We start from the raw sequence: 20452 nt of genomic DNA on the forward strand, positions 1-20452 counted from the left end.
TAATTGCTATACATATACAACGTGAATATTTAATCTCCATACATAGTTTAAAAATAACCTTCCATCCTAATAACCTTCCAGCCACCTTTGCTATCTAATACACACAATACATATGTTATTGAGCATATTTTTCATTCATATGTTTTTAGAAAAATACTCCACTCAAACACAAACAAAAATTCCTTCGATCTGATCCGAACCAGCGTCTGTTACCTCAACATGGCTGCCGCTCTTATTAATTTAATATTTTTTGTCATAAGGTCGGCCAGCACCAACGGTAATGTGGTTGATCGACAATTCACCGGCACCACAATATATTGGAGAAAAGACTGATACCCATGTCGTGGTCAACCGGTTAGAATTATCACACATAAGAAGGAACCATCTAAACACCACCTTCAAATGCCGAGCCTCGAACACCAACCTCGTCAGCCCACAAGAAAAGACTGTTAGACTTGAAATGAATTGTAAGTATTTACCTTCATTATTACTATAGTCTCTTTCTCGGATGGAGTAAAATAATATTTGCAGGGTTGCCAGTTGTCATAAAATTTTAAATAGTCATGTAGTTGTTATCGACAGTTTCATCTATAGATTGTGAAAGAAGCTAAAATTTTGCCAAAAATTTCCGAATTATGAAAGGCGTTCTAATGATTTTGCTTTCTCTTTATTCTTATTTTGACAGTTGGCCTACCAGTAGGTTTCGAAATCAGTATCGAATTAAATTTTTATTCGTATACATATTATATATATAGATTTGATTATCTCTATTGAATTAAAGTGCAAAACTTTAAAATACATTTGTCTCCGCTTTTCTAAATGCGGTGTATGTATGTAAGTAGGAACTTACAAAAATTGACAATTCAAATGACGCTGTGCCAAATAGTTGGACGAATAATGGACCAATAATGATTCAAATGAAACAAGTTTGATTATTTACTGCAGCGTAACCAACATTCACTCGATAGAATATTTTATCGACTGCAATCACTAGCTGCTTTCGAGAGCCCGGTACGTTTGCGCTATAAACTGTCATTTTACACCGTCTTATAAAAAACAGACTATAGTCTTCCTGTGTAGAAAATTAATAATAATAATCAAACGTACCTATTGGAATTCACACAGGTGTACTTTCCAGATTACCCAAACCAGAACTAATTTAGAAAAGTTCATTTCCCAAATTACTCCAGTTACGAATAGAACCTGAGACTTCGTCATTAACCGCCCACAGTGCAAATCGTAGGTCATTCGTCGTCAAACTAACGTATGGTTGTTTTTGTAAGCCGTTAACATTTACCACAAGATATTATTAATTACATTAATGTGATATAGTTTGTCCAATACGAGTATGGAATTTCACACATATTTCATGGACATCTCCTTAACATTTTCGTGGACGTGCCGCATACAAAAATGTCAGTCCTTTTCTTGCCGTAATGCTTATTGTAATTCAATATAAAGTGTTCCATGTATGTAAATCATTGAACTTTGTCAGTACGTTGTTGGCAGTTCTCTATCGAAATATCGCAATAGGTGACAACTACAAAGAAAGCATTTGGAATTCACACTGTAATTGGTTTATGTAGTTGGTTTTTGAGGTCCATATAGCGAAACGGCGTAACCCGTACTATGGCTTATTCCCAGCTGATCCCCTAAAAGCGAACCCTTGGGGATCCGTTTCATTTTAAATTATTTTCTATTCCCATGGGGTCCCCAATACAAGGGGATCAAGAATAAATATCAGTTGCAATTTAAAATTGGCGGTGAACCAGTTATGGGGATCAGACAGGAATAACCCCGTACTATCATATTCTAATATTTAATTTTACGGTAAACGCTGTTACTCTCCATTAACGGGTTACAATATCGGCTTTCATAACACTTGTATTATCCCTGCAGTAAAGCCAACGCTGGTGCAGATCCTGAACAAGCCAACAACGCTGTCGTCAGAGACACACGTCAGCCTAACATGCGTGTCAGAAGGCAGTCGACCTCCGGCGCAGTTAACTTGGTTCAAGGATAATAGGAAATTTAAGAAAGCTAAGGTAAATCTCGATTAACATTATCTTAGAAACTTTTCTGAATCGTTCTGAACACCTGTACAGCTCCCATAACACACATTCCATGTGATGTTTAACGTGCGTAGAGAAATAAAGAGAACGTTTATAAATGCCTTTGAAGACATACAGTCAACGAAATACTATTATTATATTAAGATATAATAATATTAAGATATTTATTTCTCTTTAGGTCAAAGTCAAATAATCATTTATTCCATATGTAACATTTTTACACTTGAAAACGTCATTTTTTAAGTTTCTGCTCGTTCACTACGCTGATCTTCTTGGAGAAGAACGAGCAGGAAACTCTAGAGTTTCGTGCTCGTTCTTAGACTTAAATGTTAAAGAATACACTTTCAACTCATATTTGTGTGGAATCTAGACTCACGTTGTCTTTCCATACATCTTTATCTGACACGTAGTCTACAATTTTGCAATATGACTTTTCAATTAAAATACTTTTAATGTAAGTTTTAAACTTAGGAAATGGTAATCTTAATATATGCTCCGGAATCTTATTGTTAAAACGTATACAGTTACCCATAAAAGATTCGTTTACCTTAGTTAAACGAAATCGTGGTACCACGAGTTTGGACTTAGTTCTAAGGTTAATATTATGGATATTTTCTTTCGTAACGAAATTATGTATATTTTTATTGGCATACAAAATATTTGAGTAAATGTACTGTGATGCCACAGTCATGATACCAGTCTCCTTAAACTTTTCTGTGAGAGATATCCGAGAACCTTAACGGTACACAGAACAAATCGCTCGTTTTTGCAACACAAATAAGTTTGTATACATTTGTGTATTAAAATTTACAATTAACAAAACTGCATTTACAATTTACAATTAACAATTTACAATTAAAAAAACGTACATTGTGCAGTCGTCTTTCCTATATCTATGGTCGTCATACGACATAAAAATTAGAATGCATGTGAAATATATAGGTAATATAACATTTCTGTGGCATATATCACGGACAACAGGAGATATGTATTTTTTTAAAACACGCACATATACATATATTACACATTAAAGGTTAGGCGCCCCGACGTCAATGCGCGTTGGCCCCGTTTACGGAGCATTCTATTTGATTGTCTACATTGATTCACATTTACATTCAAATATAGGTACCGCTTATTAATGACGATTCAAAATCCAAACTGCAATCGCCAGTTGAAATAATTAAGCATGGTATAATTAAGGTAGTTGAGGCGCTGGAAGCGAATGTAGCTAGGCTACAGAATGACCTAAACGACCGCGATCAGGAGTTACTGGCCAACGAACTAGAATTTAGCGGCCTGCCTGAAGAGATTGCAGAAAATCCAATGCATCTCGCGTTGGCATGTGCTGCCAAGCTCGGCGTACCGCTGGAGGAGCGCGATGTAGTAAGCTGCGCGCGCGCTGGTGCTCTGAGGCGCGAGGTGGGCGCGCGTCCCCGGCCGCTGGCACTACGGCTAGCGCGTCGCGACACACGTGAGGCCTTGCTGCGCGCTGCGCGCGTGCGTCGTCACGTTACTACAGAGGGTCTGGGCCAGAAGAGCGAACCGCGGCCTTTCTATGTTAACGAGCGGTTAACAAAGTTGAACCGGCACCTCTTCTATAGGTCGAGGCAAATAGGTAGTCGTCTACAATGGAGGTACATTTGGACCAAAGATGGCAGAATTTATGCGAGGAGGGATACCGGAGCCCCGGCTCATCGAATTCGCAGTGAAGCGGATCTGCTGAAAACTTTTGGGGCCGACGGCGTTCGTTCCCAGACAGCAGAATCCTAAAAGAATTAGGGACTTATTTGTTACTTTTAATTAAATTAATAACACTAAATTTAGTAAAAATTTCAATGTACTGGCATATGTGTGGCAGTGGTTTATTTGCAAGGCATTACAAGGTTCTCAACATTTATACCATTATTCTCATATTTTTACACTCGACCACAATTATTTATATTATTGGTTATAAATCGATACATATACAAACAAAACACATTGTTACACACACTTACTATATACAGGATTTAAACGAACACAACACTCAACAGGCATTTCACAAAAATAAATATCAAAATGGATTAGTACGATTCTTAAAGATAAGCTACCAACTTGTATTTATAACTTTATATACATGTTATCATCCATATATCATGGCGCTATATTATTGTTACTTTGATATTGTCCACAAAGTGCTAATCATAAATAATTTGTTTAATTGTAATTTTAGTGTATATTCGTATTCAAATTTAATTTAAAAAGTAAACTTAAGTTAGGATTACTAAATGTGGGTTCATTAGGCACACGTCATGATGAATTTCTGGTTGCAATGGAACGACACGATGTTGATATTATGGCCATTAACGAGACTTGGTTGAGAGAAGGCGAAGACGGTCGAGCACCCTCGGTGCCTGGTTACCGGCTACGTCATATTCCTCGCCCTGCCGCCGTGCGTTCGCGCGGTGGTGGGGTCGGCTTCTACATACGACAGGGCATCGCGGTCCGTATATTGCCTCATCCGCCGGCTCCGCTCGTAGAACAAATGTGGTTGTGTTTGAATATTGCTGGCATGAAGCTACTGATAGGGACAGCGTACAGACCCCCGTGGCTAAATGTAGACACTTTTATAGACGCATTGGCTGAGAGTCTGGGCTGTTTCTCATGGTGCAACAAAGTAGTTCTGTTAGGAGATTTTAATGTTGATTTATTGCACCAATCACATATCGATACCAAAAAGATTACATATTTTCTAACGTGTCATACATTGAAACAATGTGTGTCCGAACCCACTCATTTCACAGAGTATAGTGAAACTCTTATTGATACCATTAGTACCGACGTGGATAATACTGTGGTACGAGTCGAATACATACAAGCGCTGAGTCACCATGCTTTTATTACATGCCTCTTAAATGTTGTGAAGTCGAAGCCAGCATCAACAAAGATAATTCGCAGAAACTTGCAAGGTATTAACAGTAAACAATTTGAACTAGATCTTAATGCAATAGACTGGATGAGTATAAGCAATTTAGGTGATGTTGATCATATGGTGGGGCAATTCAATGAACGATTAGTGGCGTTGTTTGATATACATGCACCACTCCGAGTGTGGCATACTAAGCATCACCAGTATCCGTGGATTACATATAATGTAAAGCAGCTGATGAAGCGTAGAGATGAAGCCCATGTTGTAGCACGCAAAAACGGTAAAGATTCGCAAAATACTTACTATAAGGAACTCAAAAAAGCTGTAAATGATGTGTTGCAAAGTGAAAAAAAAGCTTATTACGATCATTACATTAATAATCAGAGAGATTCCCGGGTCTTATGGAAACATATTAAAAGAAATATTAGGATAAATTGTAAACAAGAGCTTCCTTTAAATATTTATAATGAACCCAATTTAATAAATGATCATTTTTTGAATCTACCCGGTAATGCACAAGCCGCTTTAACAGACATGACATTTTTTGAACAAAACTGTAACGTTTCTGAAAAATTCGTACTGGAGAGAGTAGAAGAAATTGAGGTTCTCCAAACTATGCGTTCGTTGAAATCAAAGGCGGTTGGTCTTGATGGTATTTCGTCAGACATGTTGCTGTTGTCATTGCCCACCACATTATCTGTTGTAACAGCTATGGTAAACAGATCCATTGAAACGAGTACGTTTCCAGCGGACTGGCGGAATGCAGTAATACGGCCTATCCCGAAAATTAATAATCCAACCACCTTACAAGATATTTGACCAATAAACATACTGCCATGCATGTCAAAGGTTTTGGAAAAGATCGTGGTGAAACAATTGACAAACTTTTTAGAAAAGAATAAAATTCTTCCTACTACACAATCTGGTTTTAGGAAAAAGCATAGCACAGCAACTGCCATGGTCCACGTTGTTGATGATATCTTAACTGCTCAAGACAGTGGACAGGGGACCTTGTTGACACTGTTAGATTTTTCCAGAGCCTTTGACTGCATAAATGTCAACTTACTGTTATCAAAGCTTCATTATTACGGGTTTAGTGAGTCTACCGTTAAATGGTTTGACAGCTATCTAAAGAGTCGATTTCAGTGCGTAGAACTGTCAAACCAGAGCGGATCAAAATTACTATCGGAGTCACGTGACGTCACACGAGGAGTGCCTCAAGGCTCAATTTTGGGTCCGATCCTTTTTATTATCTACAGTGCCGATGTAGTGCAACATATTAAACACTGTAGATATCATATTTATGCTGACGATATACAGGTTTACATTTCATGTAAACCATGTGATGTTCGTACAGCTGCGGATAAGTTAAACGAAGACTTAGAACGTGTAGCCCTTTGGGCTGAATCAAATGCGTTAGTACTAAATGGCAATAAATCCAAATACATGGTTTTCGGTACAAGAAACCAAATAGCAAAAATCGTAGATCACGGAGTTACTCTGGCCATTAGGGGTGAGGTCATTGCACGAGTAAGTGAGGCTCGTAACCTTGGTCTCGTTATGGACGAACATCTTCGCTTCGAAAATCATGTACTGGGAACGGTTCGAAATTGTTTTTATAGATTAAAGATATTGTATAACATTAGGAATTATCTAACAGTACAAACGCGTGTTAAATTATGTGACTCGTTGGTTTTATCTAAGTTTAACTATATGGACGTTGTTTACGGGCCGCGTCTACTAGCGCATACGCAGAAGCAAATTCAACGAGTGCAGAATGCATGTGCAAGGTTCTGCTTTAATGTACCACCACGCATGCACGTAACTCCTTATATTAACGAAGCAAATATTTTAAAGATGAGAGCGCGGAGAGATTTACATTTGGCAACTTTGTTGTTTGGCGTTATCAAATACGAGGTTCCGCCTTATCTGGCTAAAAAGTTGGTATGGTCACGCGACGTAAAAACCTCCTTCACCAGAACGTTGAACTGGACGATGGTTGTACCACGCCACCATACCGCTGCATTCCGTGGCAGTTTCAAGTTCACCGCAGCGAAGATATGGAACGTCCTGTTGCCTCCGCCACTTCGTAGTCTGAAATCAGTGCACACTTTTAAAATCAATTATAGAAAATATCTCTTGGATAACCAAAAAAGAACAGTGTGATTTCACTTGTGCACTTACCGCGCTGGTTTCGACTCATAGCATTGGTGTACGGCGGCCGATATCTTCATTGTTATCGCTGCGGTTTTCGTGATAGGGCAGTTGAGGCATGCTCCTTGAAATTTATTCAATGATTATTAATTATTTTATTTTTATTTTTTAATATTTTTTATATATAATCCAATCTAATTAATCTGATATTTTGATTATTTGTTAATTTAATGATCATGTTCCATCATTTATGTTTGTATTTATAATATAAATTTATAAGAGCTCGATATTATACAATACTTACAAAATACTTTAGAAATATACAATACTTTAGAAATACACTAGTAATAGCTCTAATCGTAATAATACGTACCGTTATGGTGTAGGACACTGCGTGTTTCATTCTGTAAACAAAACAACGGAGCGAACTGCGTTGTGCTGGCTGTCGAATAGCGTCCCCTCCCCCTTACTTCTCCCCGCGCACCTTTCGTCACAATCCGACTCGGACGAGGATCGAGAATAATTTTATTTGTTAGATAATTACGTTACCACACTATAAACACACACAGAGGGTATATTCATATTTTATATATATATTTTTGTTATATTTATGTAGATTTAATATAATATAACACACACAGCAGTAACACAATGCACAAAATACACTTACATAGACAAATATTTAAGTAGGTAGTTTATTTTTTTTTGCGACACACACGTCCGTCACTCATCTCGGATCAGGGCTCATTGAAAACCAGCGCCACAGTCAATTCTGGCTGTGGTAAAAGCTGAATGTAGTCCTTTTGCGTACGCCACGACTGCACAAATGACTGAACAATTTGTTGTTATTTTGCTTTTTTTTTTTTTCCTTTTTTGTTTGTTTTGATAATTTTAATGTTTTCTTTTTTCATTTGTTTGTTTTACGTATGTCTATTTTGTTTATTAATTATTATTACTGTTATTATTTTTAATTTTAATGTTCATCGTACTGTGTTATAATTCATTTTTTTTTTTGTATCATGTGTTGTGGCGTCGCAATAAATGTCTATTCTATTCTATTCTATTCTATTCTAAATAGTCCGCTACTTCACAGCGGGTACTTACATTCAGAAGAGTTTTTTTTTTTTCAAAACTTAAATTATTTTAACAGATAGTAGAAGCACAGAACGAAACGTGGGTGAGCAGCACAGTACAGTTCACGCCACAGCCTGAAGATGACGGCGTGCAGCTGAAATGCCAGGCGGACAACAACGCATTGCCTGGACAGAGCATTGAAGACTTCTTCAAACTTGATGTTGTCTGTAAGTTTTCCAATTGATATTCAAACCTGGAAACACTCAAGAGTTTACATAATGAAAAGTCTATCCGCTTATAGACATTTGCTTAGGAAGTATTGTGTAAACTGTACTCACAGCTACCGGTACTCACCGGTACTTTTCTTGCCCATCAACACAATTCACTGCACTGTTACCGCAAAGTAGTGTTACAGCTACTATTTTGGGATAGTCTTATATACCATGCCTTAGATTTTTGATATTCGTTTCACACGTGTTGTGGTGAACGGAGACCGGGACGTTTCTGTGTTATTTCCGTATTGCCCTTAATATGCCACAGCAGTACAAGGTACTACACATTCACTGTAAGATTTAAAACGTCAGCTCAATAAGACATCCATAATTCTCCGTAATTGAAATTCGATTCGTAATTGACTTTCGTAAACTTCTGAAAACTGTACCCCAATTATTTAGAAATCCCACTCGTATTACTTTCTTACAACCCTGTGTTTTTGGTGGATATTGAACTAAAACAAAACTGGTTTGAACACAATCTAGTAGTAATAGCTGACGTGACAGGTGATTGGCAAAAATAAAAACATTTTTAAACCCCAGTGGACCCATATGTTCAATATTTTATTTCGTATCTGAAATAAAATTTCAATGAAACAACTATTGAAAACGTAGGATTTATAGTGAACATATTGAGTTATTTGATATAGGCCAAACTAGTGTATTATTCAGTTTGATGTGCTTCGCAAATTTTTTGGCATTTATTTGAATTTAAATTTTCCATCTCACTTTAAACTTAGCATTCTGCCGATTGCGACTGTGACACAAACGAAACAAACCGTATTTCAGTTGCGCGTGTAAGATGACACAATTAGTGTTACTTCTTAATTCGCAAAGACTCATCCCCTAAACGAGTATTGCTACAAAATAAGCAATAAAGGAGCTCTGGCTTAACCAGTTTGCACATCTCCAACATCGTTAAGCTTAATTATCGTAGCTACTTAAGTTGAGCACATCGCCCTACACGACACACTGCCAGGACGGTTAAGTGGGTTATACAATCTGACGAGAGCTCCGTACACGAGGCCCTTCAAAACACAATACCCACTTGGTACAAGCTTTAGGTAATTACTCGAATTGCTCGAAATGAGAGGAAAAGGTAATAAAAAAATTAATGAATAGAAATAGCTTCGTCGTAATTTAATGAGCAACTCGTCACGAGAGCATCTGCGAGGGCTTTTTAGAAAGTTTTAATTATCCATCAACATATTTATACGTGCCACTGCTGAGCGCGGATCTCACGGGTTTAGGTCGTAGTCCACCACGCTGACCCAATGCTGGTTTTTGTTTTACGGAAAATAAGTGCGCATTTGACCTCCATCTCACTTAATGGAAAGTGACGATGAAACTGAGGATGTAGCATGCATGCACACCTAAATAATGCCTATTCACTATCGCCTTGAAAAGGTCCAAGTTATAGCGTTCGGGGAACAAGTCTGCAGGCAGGGAATTCCACTCCCTAGCCTCTCGCCATACAAAAATGGAAGCGAAACGCTTCGTGTGAATCCGAGGAATATCCACAACATAGGGGTGGAACCCCAGCACACGTCCCCCGATGATGGAAAGGGGAAAGCGGAATCAAATTATGCAATTCCATCGCACACTCTCCGTAATATATTCTGTTGAATACCAATAAGGTGGCAACTCTACGACAGTGTTCAAGGCTCCGCAGCTTCGCCTCTACTAATTCCTATTGAATTCAAGGTGGCCAGTTGGTATTTAGCACACCTATCCCATAAGTGGCAGCAGTACTCCATACACGACCGGACTTGTGCTTGGTACAGCTGAAGCAACTGTCCCGGTGTGTCCCTATCTACTGACCCGAGAGATAGGGTTTTTCCGGAGAGACTACGGGCTCGACGGCAAGACCAGGGTACACTGGGCGTCCATGCCAAGCCCTCCGCCAGTGATACGCCTTTGCGCCCGCTAAGGCGGCGGCTCTCTGGCGGACCCGGACTTGGGTGTGGACTCGCTGGGGTCTGTGGTTAGCTGCAGAGACGGACATGTTTGTCTGCCCTAGTTTTGCATGTTTCCGGGGTATCTGTCTCGTGAGCAGCTAGCGCATCTTAGTAGCGGTCTAGTTGAGAGCCTGTAACGAGGAGACGCGCGAGACACGTGAGTTGCCCTTTAAATTGGAAGCTATGTCCGGACATTGTCGCAGGACACTGCGACTGGCATCTCCGGCACTAGCCCGGAGAGCTAGTAGAGGATAAACTGGATATCCTCCGGTACCTCCAGCCGCTTAGGTTATTGGAAACTGGAGAGACGTCATTTTTCGGCGTCGGGAAGTGAACGTGTCTTACAGCTCCGCCACCAATGAGGATATTTTGGTAGTGGACTCAGAGTCGACAGAACTTAGCGGTGGCAACCACTAGTTGTGCAATGCGCAACGGGAAGTGAGCGTGCCTACAGCTCTGGTACCTATCTGGAAAATAGGGAGAGTACTGTACGTGCACCCGGAGCGGCTTACCCGAGGCACTAGCCTGTCGAAGAACCGGACGAAGTCAAGTGACAGAGGTCTGTGACTCCCCTGTACACTGACTGATCTGGGATCCGAACCCGAACTTATAAAGTTCCTGTGCGCGCACAGGTTATAGTGCCCTTCTCGTATCGTCGCCCTGAGGGTAGGTAGGGAGGGTCACTATAATCAAAACTAACGTAGAAAGATATGGAGCTTGTCCCGGTGTGAAGTAACGCCTCACCTTGGAAAGGATGTCAAGCTTCTTGGCTGCATTTTTGGCCATGGATTCAACGTATCTGCCGAAGTTCAGATTGTACGACTGTTGCATTCGAAATAGGTGAAGATGGTTAGCTATCGGTATGGATATATCACGAAAAGTCGGAGTCAAGTGAAAGGGACTCCATTTAGTGGAGACAAGACACCTGCCTGCCTTTTGGTAGCATTAAATTTGACAATATTGGCATCGCCCCAATCGGAGACTGCCTTAAGTGTCAAATTCAAACGACTAACCATGGACTCTCGACAAGACTGGATTTTTTCTCCACTGACCCTTGCATTGGTCAAGTACCTGTCCACAGCTGTGCTGTCATCAGCATACCCAAAGGTACCTGGACTCAAGATATCATTTATATGCAGCAGAAAGAGGGTTGCGGACAGTACAGAACCCTGAGGAACTCCGGCATCTCATCCGGCATCATCCGGGTTGGGGACTTCACTCGTTTTCCGAGGGTTGTGAACCTTCTTGGAGGTACAGATTCCATCAGGATGATTTTCCTGCACGGAAAAGCTCATGGTAAATTTCAAATTAGATTTCGCACATAAATTCCGAGTAACTCGAGGTGCTAACTAGGATTCGCACTCACGGCGTCTCAAGGAAAATCCAGAACATTTTGATATTTAACAAATTTATTGGACATTGGAGAAATGTGTTTCCAACTTTATATTTCCCTTCACTATCAATAACGTTTTTGTGAACTACAGCTATAAAACCAACACTACCACAAGATTATAAAAAGCGTACGTTCTAAAAGTCCAATTCTCCGTGACAGTGTGTCTGCAAACATAATAAAATGTATAGCAATGCAAAATCTGACTTTGCCAAAAACGTTTAGAATTTTCAACTGCACTGCTGACTTCCCGGCTCGCTCGCTTTGTAATAACAGCCTCCTCTAAATGGCAATAGCGTTAAACAATAAAAGCAAACACCCTGTATGTTTAATTAAAGCAGCATTAACAGAGTTGCTGTACCTACATTTTGTTGCCTATTTGAAATGCGTTGCAACAGCCGCGTTCATATATGCATAAATAAACACAAATATTTCCAATTTACTTCACATTTTTTTTTTTTGGATTTTAGTCCGTATTTCCTATATATTGTGCTGCAATAATGATGTCTACGTGTCTACAAATATCGTGCGTAATTGGGATAAATAGATACCAAAAATCAATGTAATTTATTCGAAAAGTGTGAAATCAAAAGTATTTTATAAGTAAGATCCCTTCTATCCCTATATATTTTTTCCTCATATTATATAACGTATAATATTACATTCAAGTATTGTAAACACACTGTCAAAATCAGATAAAACTCAATCGAGTTTTAACACGAGTCCGCGTGACGACCTCAAACAAGTTACTTGGTGGCGTGATGTGTTGCCAGATAACTTTTCGCGACAATTTATCTGGCGCAACCAACTTGTTGAGAACTAATTCTGTCTAATTTAGTGTGCGGTTGACCTCATACAACCAGTCGAAAACAAGGTATCTGCCAGAAAGTCGGTGAATTCGAAACGGTGAAATTGAACGATTATCTCAGAAACATCGTTACCAACATCTCAATTACGTAATTGATATATGTATCGTGTCGAATTCCGACCAAGTTACAACAATACTGTCTTGCACTATGTAACAAATTTTCAAACAGGTTCTGTTTTTGATTTTACAGTTATATATTGATTTCAATTTACTTGATTGCTGCTTATTTGTAAAAAAGAGTAGCTATGCCGCTGCAAGTTTGCTTTCGCGGCTGCCTCAGTTGCATTTACATAACTTGCCTATTCACTGTAGCTACATAGTGGTATTTACGTAATCGCGCAAATCTCTAAGTTCAGCTATGTTCCTTGTCATAAATTTGTACATCACACATCTATGTTCCTTGTTATAAATTTGTAGAAGTTTGTTTAAAATATATTCAACTATTGATTTCAGACATAATGTTTTCGTTTTGTCTTCAAAGAGAAACCGTACATTTGTACGTTTTCTTAATAGTATCATTGTAGTACAATGATGGTCATGTTTTTATGTTGAAACCAATTAGAAAATGACATTGATAACTCAGAAACAAAAGCCGTGTTACATGGTGTAATTCGTACATTCACGTTCGTACTTTCAATGCTTCATTTAAAACAAATGAAACTCATTAGTCACCAGGGATTCCTTTTTTACCTAAAGTTACTATTAAAAATATGCTAATTATTATAATGTCTTTAAAAGTGATAAATTGCGAAACAATGATGACATTCTTTTACTTTAATAATCGCTTTGTACATTCCTAACAGAGTGCATTTTGTTTAAAGCTCGTGAAAGAGTTCAGAGTACTACTGCCACCTTATCTATTATTATACCCTAAGCAGTATTGCGAGCTTTACTGCGTTCCGGATTTGAAGGGTAAGGTTGCTGGTGAAATTACAGGCGCACAAGACCTTCAACTTATGTCTCCGGGGGAAGGGCGCAATGGCAATGCCCTTTTACCCTATCATAAAAAAAATTTTTTAACGCTCAATTCGAGCTCACCATAAGCAAGTCACCACACTTATCGACCCAGAATCGAAATAAGCCTATAAGGAAAAGGTTATTACGTTCATAATTATTATAATAAGCGACTGCTCGTACCACGCGGCTGTGTACGCAGATAGGCAATAAATGGCCACGTCCACGCCCAAACGGCAACGTCAAAGTTCAAATGCCTGTATCAACAGCCAAACGACTACGACAGTCATATTTTTAATAACCCTCGATCCGAGACGATGGCTGCACAACGGCGACAACCCATCCTCATGGTTCCATCAAAATTCTTTTCAATATATAATTCAATTAGCTATACCTAACGTGTAATAATTATGGGCATGTATTTAAATGATCTTTTTATATTTGCAAAAGCAGCAGGCAAAAAATCTGAACGATTATCTTTTTTAATGATTGATTCTTTTTTTCTGAGACATAAAATGAGACTGTTCTGAGCTACGGAAAAAATATTTGATTTCTATAAATTAACTTTGATAGTTTCATGTTGGGCCACAAAACTAAGAAAAATGAACCTTAAAAATAAAATTTAGGTACTAGTTTTTAAAATTAAGTAAATGTTGATTATATTTGCATACTAATATTATATTAATTATAATATAATTCGACCAGAAAACATGTTCGGAAACGCAAGCAAATTGGCTTCTGCTTTTTTATATGTATACTACCTATTGAATGGAGGGCGCAGCCAAGCACACAGGATTTATTAGGAGATCAATATCAAAATATATACTGGTTATAAATGTCATCAATTGTTAACAGAAAACACCAATAATAAAAAAAGGATCAAATATTATTTTTGAATACCAAATATTAATTTAATACGTTTAAATATAGTAGCATGTTTAAACGTTATGTTTTAAGTTATAATTTATCCGTAGATCAACTACTTAATATAGAGGGAACAATTAATATACATATATTACAACTTATTATACAAAAAATATCGTTTAAAAATGCAAATTTACAATAGATCAATTATATCTTTGAGGAGAAATAATATTATTCCATAATTATGTCGTACTGTACGTACGTATGTTTGGTAATAATTAACTGACGACATCATTCAAGCATTCCTGTTATATATAGAACACGAATTTATACTTCAGTGACATATACAATAAATAACAATATTCGTTTGTACATCTCAATTTCCAAAGTTGCGACTAACATCTCTAAGTAAACTACACCAATCTTGGCAGTTGTGGTTCGGCTTGTACAAACCGCAGCTTACAGCGATCTCCCGTGACATCTCCGTGTCGGGTGGATTAATTTGGCTTTGTCCATCTTAATTCTGTCCATTTACTGACAGACACTCCGGTTATAGTGCTGATCTGTTTAGATATAAATGGTTTATTTTGAATGACAGAGCTTTGTGAAACTAGAGATAGGCTATGATCTTAGTTAATCATGTATGCGTAACATTTATGATACTGATTTATGAGAGAAAGTCTAATCTATAGCGACAAAAATTATAAAATAAAATTTATGACGTAATTAAACAATGATAACTTTAAAGTAATCCACACTAACGAACGAAGAATGAATGAAATAGTAACAAACTAATGAACAGACAAACAATTCGGGAAACCCAGGGCAAAAAGCTGTAATAAAATAACCTTAATAAACAGGGTATATCTGTTTAATCAGTCTCCGAACTACACTCTCGTTTCTGTAACATAAATTGTCAAAGCTCTGAGTCGTCCTCTAACACGATATTAAAAGCTTACACACGAGAAACTGTGTAAAACGTAATTAAAACCTTGTTAGTGTTTGTGACTACAACGTCAACTGTTAACATCCGTTAAGGACCGGCCAAAAACTAATTCGCAGTCGAGAAACCGCCACATCGGACGGGTTTATTCCTGTTCTCTTCATTATTGTCTTCCACAATACAGTTAGTATCTACTAACTATTAATTGTTTCACGTTTGTTGCTTTTTGTTAATTTTAACTAAACTTCAAGCTAAAAAACAGTAAGTATTAATGCATTCCGTAATTCTTAATTTATATCAGAAAGACAAATAGAATACGACTCGTGTGAGACACTAATTTCCTATGTTAATTCAACATGTTTATAGAAAGCAATCAGTGTATAGTAAGCTTAAATTACACATACCAAAATCTTTTCTATTTTATTATTAAATAAAGTGGACTATACTTAGGAAATTAAACTATATTTTTGGATCTATATCGCGTATATTTGTTTTTTCAAACGAATCAACGTTTATGGCCCTTTACTGATTCCACAATCACAGCTAAGTGAAATGTAAAAAAATACAATAATTTCTTATGTGTAACGTCGCGATAACCTAAGCACTCGATATTAACTGTACTTCCTTTTTTATTTATTTATTTGCCTCAATAATAATGTGTTAATTAATTTCAAAATTCTTGTATGGTTCAAGAATATCCCAATATATGTACGTCCCAGCGGCAAACGTAACACATTCTCCAAGGCATTCTACTGGGTTTAACAGTTCACATATGTTCGTCTAATCGCCTATACAAGCCTACATACCAAATAACATTTCCATTTCATGCGTTGTTTTGTAGTAAAGAAAACCTGTTTATTTAACATTAAAACATTATCGTTAGAATGATTGTCGTAGCCGACCAAACAAACACGATTCAAAAAACCAAGGATTGTTTTATCGCCTTGTATAAAAATGAAAACAGCGTAAACAACAAAAGATTTCGTAGCAAGTGCCAGCTTACGAATTAATTTTTGAGTTTGCAAAAAAACATCACGTCAACTCAACCATCAATTGATTCTAATGATCTTATTCCATTTTGTTCGCGGTCGATTGCCCCAACAAAACAGCTTAATTCCTCAACGGGCCGGTCATTTCTAAAAGCAAGGAACCACGCTGACTCTATTACGACAGAGGAAATTAATTTCCAAATATAAATAAATTCTATTTACTTCTGCTCGGTGAACCGTAACGCATTTACAGGAGGGAGGGAATGTCGCAGCTCTCGGCGCGAATCGTTTTGCCAACAATTTAAGCGGAGGCATCGTAAATGTTTATTTGGAGGGCGAGCGTTTCCTGGGGTCGCGGGGTGCCGTCGTTATTGGTCTTTAATGGCCAATAAAGTGTCAACGCCCGCTCCCCATAGCAGATAAGTGTTACCTGAAGTAGAGATAACCACTACCATCACTGATACACTAATGTAATGAACTGAAAATAGTATTAAGCTCATTCTTATGTCAAACATATTTACGTCAACAGGAAAGTAAAAAGAAATCGCAACACAACATTAAATGGTTAAGTTGTCTTCGAAAATATCTTAAGAAAAATTCTGAGTGTATCCGAAGTTGTTGGACAATTCCATCTTTAGTGTAAAGATATTTTAACAATAAAACAAAGTTTTTTCAACATCAAAGACAAGACAGACAGACAGACGACTACAAAGTAGTATATTGAAATTTATATATTTAACTTTATTCGTTTGGTTCGTTCGGTTGTTTCGGTCAAAAATCGCGTGTAAACGTTCTAATATTATTCTAAAAATTTTTCTTCGGCCATCAATCTTCTTAGCAATAGTTGTATCTTTTTTGTAGTTAGCTTGGCCTTGACTATCTCTCATGAGACCTAGATATTTCTGCCTTTCTCTGCACTGCCGGAAGCTTGCTGGGTCATTTTCGTTGCAGTTACAGCAGCGAGCTGGTTCAATGCGATCCTTCTTGGGGCAGTCGGAAGTGAGATGGTGTTCTGTACATTTAACGCTGCGTGACTGTAGATTGTAATTTTTCGACGCGTGCCCAAATCTCTGGCATCTATAGGACTGACCGTAAATGTTATTTGGCTGATATCTGGCAACTTGTACGACGCAATTACATAGGTTTATTGTGCAACTTCCTCCGAATACTGATATGAAGCGTTTCCGGCAAATAAAGTACCTACTTTATTTACCGGAAAGTTGCACAATGAACGGTGAACTAAAAGATAACTAAAATTAAAGTCGAATAAAACCGAAGCAATTATGTTTTCTAGAAAAAGGTATTTACCAAAAAGATTGGTCCGGATAGGCAACTTTTCAATACCATGGAGCAAAAGTATCAGATACCTAGGAATCACCTTAGTATAATAAATTAAACTGGTCACTATAATTAAACTAGTAATCAAAGGTACGAACGCTACTTGTGCATTAAAACCAATTTTAAATCGTAAGGCTAAGTTAAGCGCTCAAACAAAATACTTATTTATTCAACTCTTATTAGACCCTGTTTAACGTATGCCGCGCCTGTTTGGAGTAGTTTTTCTGACACAAACTATAATAAACCTCAAGTTCTTTAGAATAAAGCTTTAAAAATAGCGTACCACCAACGAAACCAACCACCAACCTAAAAACTATCCACCGTACAATTTAGTTTCCATTAATTAAAGGTTTTAAAAATAGCCCGAAAATTTTATCCTTGCAAAAATCTATAATTTCATCAATCGGCAAATCTAGACTAAATACGCTTTCGAACTCTGAAACTTATAATAGGTTGCCCCATCACTATTTCTTGAACAGCTAACCAAACCTGTTTACCGGCTGGCCTATCAAACTGTGAGTTGGTCAACAGATACTTAGACGTACCAAATTTTGTGCGAATGCATATTCATATTCTCGCCTTTTATAATGTTATTTTATAAATATTGTTGTCTAAACACTTTTGTTTTGTTTTTGTTTATTTCTTAAATTCGTCTTTCTTGTAATGTATAACTCTTGCAAAGCTACACAAAATAGTTTTACAATAGCAAATTTATCTCTTGTTAAATGATAAAATATATTAAGTCAAATGTTTGTAAAGGCGACATAGCCTGGCAAACGCAGCGAATTTATTCTAGTTATAATTTAAGATCTTGTTTATGATAAAAAATAAAGCTTTTCAATTCATTCAATATAATTCAACCTTTGGGAACGAATTTCGAATAAGTCTGTCTTATTGGGTGCCTACGTAACAAATAGATCTTACAAATAATATAATGAATGGGTTGATGTTGATGATGATGTCGAAGAATTACGGTATGAAATAGAGTTTTAAAAAAAATTGGGTGTTATTAATAACAAGAAGCTTACTACGAGCCTACCTACCTTATCTATTTCTACCGCCAAGCAATAATGTGATCATTACTGCGTCCTGTTTTCAAGGGTACGAGTGCTGGTGAAACTACTGCTACATGGGACTTATCAACTTTGTCAACTTTATGTCTCAGGGTGACAGGCAGTGGCAGTACCCCTCAGATCTTTGCGATTTGAAGCTCTGAGTGACACTGCTACTTTTATCAACTGGCGTATTATTTACCACCAGGCGCACGACTTGTTCATCCGATCACTTGATATCATAATAATAAAAAAAGGCTATAAGACAGCCGCTATGTTCCACGCAGTTTCAGTTCAATTTACTTGGTAAAACAGAATTGCTTAAATTCATATCATGATCTCCAAAAATTTGAATGATTATTGCACGGTGAGAAGTTGAGTTTTGCTTTTTAAACATTAATTATTGTCTCCGGCTTGCTACGATGCCCATCATTTGAAGAGCGAGATAGAGCTATACAATAAATCATACTAAAATAAAGATAGCTATGCACGGTTGACCATGACCGAAACGTTGGTTTGTTTGAAAAAACAAATATACGCGATTTAAATCCGGAAAAATAGTTTCATTTCCTTCACGTAACAATCGCGAAAACCTAGAACTCGATCGTTTGTTTTTTCTTTTTCAAATTAACCTGTCAGCCGTCACTGTAAAGAACCCGAAACGTTGGTTTGTTTAAAAAACACATATATACGATTTGGGTCCGAAAAAATAGTTTCATTTTCTATTTACAAAATAACTTGTTTCATAATAGAGACAACTTTTCAATCATACATTGCTTTGAAAAAAAGAAAAAATTACATCTTGCCTTGTCATTATCATTGTAATAATAATAATAATAATAACGCTCACACTCAACATAGCCCCGCACTAGGGAAACCCTGTGTCGCGGGTGCCATGGACACACACATAGACAACCACAAATTACACCCAAACTCACGAGAGAAATAAATGTAGGCCATACAAATATTTCTCCCGGCCCGGGAATCGAACCTGGGACCTCTGCGTGGCAGTCCGGCATGGTAACCGTTCGGCCACGGAGGCAGTTGCATTGAAATGATTGTAGTGAATTTGCTATTTTATAACAAAATTGAAACGCATCTTATATTATTCTAAGATTGTTGTTATTCAATATTGTGCCAAATTTGGTGTTAAATAAAAATTTAAATTTAACTAAAAACGAAATCTTGTAAAAACTGAGATAAAACGTGCCATTTTCTTCATTGAATTCTCATTTTGACAGCTGAGATGGTCAGTTTCACATTCAGGGGCCTACTATGAGCTCTTAGAGCAATCCTATTTAAGCCTGCAAGTTGGATTGCCTGTCAAATTCGTACTATGACCTCACAAAAACAATTCACTCTCCATGCAGTTTACGTTCCCCATTCGAAATCAGTTCACCTTTTCTTTCATAGCAAAATCGTATCATGACGTGCTATTTGCCATGCAAGTGGCGGCCTCATCTGTAAAAATAAGCAATTCAAAAAAAGTTACTCCGTGACTAACTTTTTTTAGATTTTGTTTTCAGTTTCATAATTATTTGTTATCTTTACCTACAGTATAAATAAATACTATTAACTATTGAGCGTTTTTTGAAAATTTTAGTTCGAGTTGCCAA

At 37.4% G+C, this 20452-nt stretch overlaps 1 protein-coding gene and 1 long non-coding RNA gene across 2 annotated transcripts in view; one reads left to right on the forward strand and one right to left on the reverse strand.

Annotated features, from left to right (window-relative positions):
• LOC113226655 (neural cell adhesion molecule 1-like) overlaps positions 1-20452 on the forward strand; it is a 136522-nt gene that overhangs the window by 77607 nt on the left and 38463 nt on the right. Inside the window, exons 6-8 of the mRNA XM_026459375.1 lie at positions 261-467; positions 1900-2045; positions 8285-8435. Coding sequence (XP_026315160.1) covers positions 261-467; positions 1900-2045; positions 8285-8435 — 504 coding nt within the window. The remainder of the gene's footprint in view (positions 1-260; positions 468-1899; positions 2046-8284; positions 8436-20452) is intronic.
• LOC113226499 lies at positions 6169-7578 on the reverse strand. The gene is made up of 3 exons (XR_003310114.1): positions 7508-7578; positions 7165-7258; positions 6169-7074 (listed from the first exon to the last, which is right to left on the reverse strand). It is a non-coding gene; the product is annotated as an uncharacterized LOC113226499 (long non-coding RNA).

Source organism: Hyposmocoma kahamanoa, unplaced genomic scaffold, assembly GCF_003589595.1.
Source record: "Hyposmocoma kahamanoa isolate Upper Pololo Valley unplaced genomic scaffold, ASM358959v1 192, whole genome shotgun sequence".
Classification (NCBI taxonomy): Eukaryota; Metazoa; Arthropoda; class Insecta; order Lepidoptera; family Cosmopterigidae; genus Hyposmocoma; species Hyposmocoma kahamanoa.